The 6334-nt window shown below is 55.4% G+C and overlaps 1 protein-coding gene across 2 annotated transcripts in view; it reads left to right on the plus strand.

The window, feature by feature from the left end:
* Nucleotides 1-4384, plus strand: part of LOC103264828 (rho guanine nucleotide exchange factor 10-like protein) — a 61842-nt gene extending 57458 nt beyond the window's left edge. The window contains exons 18-20 of one of the 2 annotated variants that reach the window (XM_021714730.1): nucleotides 1949-2064; nucleotides 2984-3111; nucleotides 3634-3757. In XM_021714730.1, the coding sequence (XP_021570405.1) occupies nucleotides 1949-2064; nucleotides 2984-3111; nucleotides 3634-3637 (248 nt within the window). In that variant the 3' untranslated portion in view covers nucleotides 3638-3757. Of the gene's footprint in view, nucleotides 1-1948; nucleotides 2065-2983; nucleotides 3112-3633; nucleotides 3758-4234 lie in introns of those variants that run through there. The other variant, XM_008062528.2, reaches the window with a different exon arrangement.
* The last annotated feature ends 1950 nt before the right edge of the window (nucleotides 4385-6334 follow it).

A 6334-nucleotide genomic window follows, 5' to 3' on the forward strand; every position in this document is an offset into this window, starting at 1 on the left:
GGGGAGGCAGCGGTCCACAAACAGCCACAGGTGGTAGAAGGTTCTGGGAGAAGGATCAGGACGGCAGGGCAGGATGGGGTGAGGGGCCAGGAGGAAATCCCTGGTGAACCCCGCGGGCCTTGGCTGACTTCTTCTTATACTGTTACTCAAATATATACAAATACAGAACTCGGTGTAATCAACTTTGTATGCTTATCACCGTTGAACAGCCATAAAGCCAAAACAAAACCACAAATTGAATAAAAATAAAGCTACAGAACAGTAACATTAGAAGTAACAGCATTAATTTAATGTGATGGATGATATTATTTTGCTGGAACCAAACTGCTCGCAATATGGACGTGGCGCTCCGGTGGGGCCGGTTCTTCTGAGTTCCACGCCTGTGCCATGGGGTGCCTTGTGGGGGTCTGTGTGTCCCACCAGCTTCCCCAGCTGGGGTCACTGCAGAGCCCTTCCTTGCCCTTCGTTTGGTGTGAGTGCATGTTCCCACCCGAGCCCACCCTGCTCTTTGCACGTTGTCTGGTGACCGTGCGGGTAGCAGTCCAGGTAGCAGTGGGTTGACTGCCCAGGGCTTGTGTGGAGTCACTTCACCTGGCTGAGCATGTGTCCTTGTCCGAGACCATCCAAGCTTCCTGGCAGGGCTGTTGTGAGAAGCAGAGATGATGGAAGGAAGGCCTAACCCAGGGGGAAGGCCGTGGGGTCCCCTCAGTCCACATCTGGCCTCTGATGCTCTGGCTCCCCCCAGGAGGCTGCCCCTTCTTGGAAGGACATGGAAGCCCTAGCACCACACAGCAGAGCGTGGCTCCAAAGTCATTCCATATGGGAGACTCTGGATATACTTCTGTTTTTTGGATAATCATCTAAATATAAACCCCAAATAAGACTTCCTTTCTACTCCCTGGGGCTTCGTAAGACCTCAGTTTGAAAACTGTGGCCCAAGCCGGGCTCGGTAGCTCAGCCTGTAATCCCGCACCTTGGGAGGCCGAGGTGGGTGGATTGCCTGAGCCCGCGGGTTTGAGACCTGCCTGGGCAACTTGGCGAGACCACATCTCTACAATAAATCAAAAACTAGCCAAGCGTGGTAGCGCATGCCTGTAGTTCCAACTACTTGGAAGGCTGAGGCAGAAGGATCGCTGGAGCCCAGCAGGTCGAGGCTGCGGTGGCTGGGAGCGGCCACTGTACTCCAGTCTGGGCGACGGAGTGAGACTCCAACTCAAAAAAAAAAGAAAACAGTGGCCGAGAGAATGAAGTCCTAGCACCGCATTTGAGGTCTCCCCATCCAGTTCTACCAGTCCCTCCTGTTATCTCTCACCACCCACTCCCCATGCCCCAACACTCGTTTGTGTCATCCATCACCAGGGATCTGGGCCCCTTACCCAGCACTGTCTCACCACCTTGATATCTTTCTCCCCAGCTCCTTCCACCATTTGTGGTTGTTAATGAACGGCTTTCTCCCCACCCCTCCTATAAACTCCATAAGAGCAGGGACCCTGTCTGTCTTGTTTACTGCTGTCTCTCCAACCCCTGGCACAGAACCTGGCATGTAATAGATCTTCAGATGTCTTTGAACAACTTGCTGTTCATGGGCTTCCTCAGGCCACAGTGCCTTTTCATGTGCTCTTGTCCTTCTTGGCAGTGCCCACCACACTCCCGGCTCTGTCCAGGCCCCTTGTCTCACCCTGGCACAATTGGTTCTTGGTTCTTCTATGACCCTTTGCACAGATGGACGGTGGCCTGGATCCCAGGTGTCACACTTGACCTGCGAATGGATCTGTCCCCCCAACTAGACTGGGAGCCCCATCGGGGCAAGGGCCAGACAGTGTTTCCTTCCAGATCCTCAGTGCCATGTCCCCAGGGCTCCAGCTCTTGTTTTTCCTGGGAGTGGACACCTGGCTTCCTGTTGGCGCCTTCTCCACCCGAGGCTGAGCCGGGTCTCTCCTCTGCCCAGATAAGGTGTACCTCGGCCCCCCGCGCCTCTTCCAGGAGCTGCAGGACCTGCAGAAGGACCTGGCTGTGGTGGAGCAGATAACACTCCTCATCAGCACCCTACACGGCACCTACCAGGTACGTGGCGCCGGCCTTGGGGCCCGAGCACTTCCTGTGGGCAGTGTTTAGACACAGAAGGCTGAGTGTGTGTGTGGGGGGACTTCTATGTTGGCCCATGTCCCGAGGTACCCTGGCTTCTGAGCCTCTGCACACAGCAGTAGTGGTAGCACTCCCTGTTCCTACCCAGATGTCTGGTGTGCAGCCCCTGGTTCAGGTGATACCCTGGTTCGGGTTGACCTCTAGTCTGTGCTGAGCCCCTGGTTTGGGCTGAGCCCCTGGTTTGGGCTGAACCCCTGGTTTGAGCTGACCCCCTGGTTTGGGTTGACCCCTTGTTTTGGGCTGACCCCCAGTTTGGGCTGAATTCCTGGTTTGGGTTGACCCTCTGGTTTGGACTGACCTCCTGATCTGGGTTGACCCCCTGGTTTGGGCTGACTTCCTGGTTTGGGCTGAACCCCTGGTTCTGGCTGACTCCCTAATTTGGAATGACCTCCTGGTCTGGGTTGACCCCTTGGTTTGGGCTAACCCCCTGGTTTGGACTGACCTCCTGGTACTGGCTGATGCTTGGTTCGGGCTGACCCCTGGTTCGGGCTGCTCCCTGGTTCAGTTGAGTGGAGCCTGGCTGTGGGGCTGTTTTTGTTCTCTGCACAGTGGTCAGTCAGTCATGTGACTCTCCTTGGACCTCTGTCCAGTTTGGAGGGGAGGCTGGCTGGAGGGTGTCCCTCCCAGAGGAGTGCTTCCAGGTGGGATCTGAGCCCAAGCTGGGACACCTGAGGCAGGGGGAGTTGGCCTCCACGTGTGACTGACTGTGTAGACTCAGTGAGGCTGCAGGCCTTTTCCCCAGTTTCTCCCTCCTGGGGCTCTGTGATTGCTGCAGGGTCTGGGGTGGCTCAGGGGGGCCAGTGGGCTGTGTGGTGACCACGCTGGTGTTCTGCCCTAGAACCTGAACATGACCGTGGCTCAAGACTGGTGCCTGGCCCTGCAGAGGCTGATGCGGGTGAAGGAGGAGGAAATCCACTCGGCCAACAAGTGCCGCCTAAGGCTCCTGCTTCCCGGGAAACCTGACAAGTGAGAGCAGGGGACTGGGAGGGGAGAGGGCGCATGCCTCTGCTGGCAGCCAGGGGAGTGGGGGACTCAGAAAGGAAGCCTAGAGCCATCCTGTTTGTCAAGACCACTGTGATGAGAATGGATACGCACACATCGTGGGCCATGCCTGGGACAGCACCTGGCACAGAGTAGATGCTGATGAAAAGGTTGTTGAATGAATGAATGAGCAGGTGGATGGATGAATAGATAAGCACCATGTTCTTGCCCTCAGGACGCTCTGCCGTCAGTTGGTTCCATTCTTGCTGTGCTCTTTTCACTTGTACCTGACTGCGTAGGCCCTTGGGCCAGGGACCCAGCCTTCCCCATCACTGCCCACCCCCAGATGCCCATGCCCACCACAGGAGCTTGTGCTCAGCAGACCCCCGGCTGGTGGCTGCAGAATGATGACAGGTTTAGCTGTTTGTCCTGGCAAAGCCAGGGAAAGGCGTCTGTCTGATTCCCCCGTGGCCGTGCAAGGTGGGTCTTCTCGTCCCCATTTCACAGATGAGGAAGGCAAGCCTCAGAGAGTGACATGGGAGTCTGAAGGCCACAGAGTAAGAGACAGAGCTGGGTCCTGGTGGGGTCGGACTCTGAAGCCCAGGCTGGTGGAGTGAGGGGGCTCATGGCCTCTGGGGTAGGGGGGCGTGGGGACAGAGGGTCCCAAGCACAGTGGCTGCAAGGAGAAGAAGGTTGGAGCATGTTGCTGGAGGCAAGGCCATGGACTTGTGTGCGGGCATCAACGGCTTTGAGCTCAAATCCGATTGCCATGTCTGCGCTGAGTGGCCTTGCCGAGCTCCCTTGTCCTTTCTGCCTCCTGTTGTCCCCAGGCCCTCTACGGGGCAGTGACTCTGCCCTGCCCACCTCCCAGGGGGCCATGACGGCCCATGGCAGAGAACGGGCCCCAGAGGGCTCTGAAGGGACTGAGAGGACCGTGTGGTGACAACAACGACCTCTGACTATCCCAAGCTGGTGCTCAGCTCCATTCAGTCATTCATTCGTTCATTCATTCATTCATTCATGTGTCCGCTCAGCAGACATTTACTGAGCAACTGGCCCATGCCAGGTGCTGGGAACAGTCCTGAGTGAAACCTGATCCTCCCGCCAGAGGCTCATGGTCAGACATATGAGGTCACACATGGCAAGGCCTGTGGACAGCTGACCACTGACCAGGTGGAGTCACAGCCTGCAGAGGTTTTGCTGGGCACAGTGCCAGAGGCTCCTGGGGCCAGGCTGGGGAGCATGGTGGCCACCCTGGCCGGGGATTTCCCTCCAGGAGTCACCATGGGCCTCCTTCCCCAGGGGACTAAGGATTTGCCAGGTCACCAGTTTCTCTGGCTGTGCTTTTGGGATGCTCTGACCAGCCCTCCCTCTACCTCTGGAGTGCGTGGGCTGGAGGAGGCACCAATGGTTGGCCTGGGGGGGGTCAGGGCCCAGCGCCAGGCACTCAGCTCCCTCCCTGCCACCTTCTCCCTGCAGATCTGGCCGCCCCATCAGCTTCATGGTGGTCTTCATCACCCCCAGCCCCCTGAGTAAGATTTCCTGGGTCAACAGGTTGCATTTGGCCAAAATCGGACTCCGTGAGTATAACTCAGGGGACGGTGTCTTGGGAGCAGGGTGCAGAGGTTTGGGGGATGTGTGAGTTCACAGGCTGGGGGGGCGTCCCAGATCAAGGAGGACAGGGAGGTGACTGGGCAGTGTGGTGGAGAAACAACTGGAGTCAGGGTTCTGAGGTCTGAGGCTGCTGTGCGTGCATGGACAGGTCACTTCCCCTCTCTGAGCCTCAGTTTCCCCTTCTCTGAACTGATAGGACTTGACGGAAGGTAAATGGGTGGTTGCCAGGGACTTGAGAGGAGTGGGAGAGGGGCTGCTAAGGGTTTTGTGGGGATGTGAAAAAACATTCTGAAATGACACAGCGGTGGGGGTTGTCCAGCTCTACAAATACACTAAACACCAGCGAAGCATCTGCTTTAGAAGGGTGGGCTTTATGGCAACTGAATTATGTCCCCATAAGGCTGTTACCCGAAAAGATGATGCCGGTTGAACGGATGCTCTGCCGAAAGGCTCTTGGGCATTGGTTTCTTCTTGTGTACCCCATAATACTAATACAGATAAATAAACAGATGTTGACAGAGTGCTTCCTGGTGCCAGGCACTTTTCTGAGCATTTACACACATCTTTTTCATGTCACATTCACAATGACCCTAAGGGTTAGGTCTGTTGTGACGCCCTTTATACTGCTGAGGATTCTGAGACCCAGAGAGGGGCAGTGACTTGCCCAAGGACACATAGCAGGAAGGGGCTGATCTGGGATTCCGGCACTGGGCAGCTGGCCAAGGCCTCCTCCAAGGCTCCGGTCAGGCCCCTGTCCGTTCAACTTCCTCGACTTGGTGAGAGTCTGTCTGCCAAGTCACATTTGTTATGTTATACTGACTTTACTTACCCATTTTTTTGAATTGATAAAAGGCTTATGTCCTCACCCATCAGAGCTGCTATTCCTTCAGACGTATTAGAATTTCCATTGGCCGATTCTAGCCAACAGTGAGAACATTGCTTGGTTTATATTTTTTGTTTTAGTTTCTGGTGTGGTCTTTGTATACGTACGTATATATTTCCAATAGGTTTTAAACACTTCTGGAAAGAAGTCAGGATTTTTGTCACTGTTTTTCATGAATTAAAGAAGAGACCTATTTACTGCATTTCTGCAGCAATTGTAGGCATGAGGGAAGGATCAATGACAAAACTAGAAAGATTCTTAGATTTACGAGGGCAGGTGGACATTAAGTGGGAAGTGAATCGGCAGGGAGGTTGTGCTGTGCAGAGGTTAGGGCTGGGCCGTAGGGGTTCTCTGAGGTGGGGACCTTGAAGCTCTGCAAAGAGTTGGCAGAGTGATCCAGGTGTGGGAACAGCAAGTGCAAAGGTCCGGAGGTGGGGACAAAAGGAAGAGCAGGCTGGGCGTGGCGACTCATGCCTGGGATCCCACCACTTTGGGAGGCCAAGGCCACTCAGGAGTTCAAGACCAGCTTGGGCCACACAGCAAGACCTTGTCTCTATTTTAAAAATAAAAAAAATTAGCTGGGTGTGGTGGCATGTGCCTGTAGTCACAGCTATCAGGAGACTGAGGCGGGAGGATTGCCTGAGCCCAGGAGGTCCGGGCTGTGGTGAGCCGTGATTGTTCCGCTGTACTCCAGCCCTGGGTGACAGGGTG

This window comes from Carlito syrichta, unplaced genomic scaffold (assembly GCF_000164805.1).
Source record: "Carlito syrichta isolate Samal-C Ts95f unplaced genomic scaffold, Tarsius_syrichta-2.0.1 Scaffold305734, whole genome shotgun sequence".
NCBI classification, from domain to species: domain Eukaryota; kingdom Metazoa; phylum Chordata; class Mammalia; order Primates; family Tarsiidae; genus Carlito; species Carlito syrichta.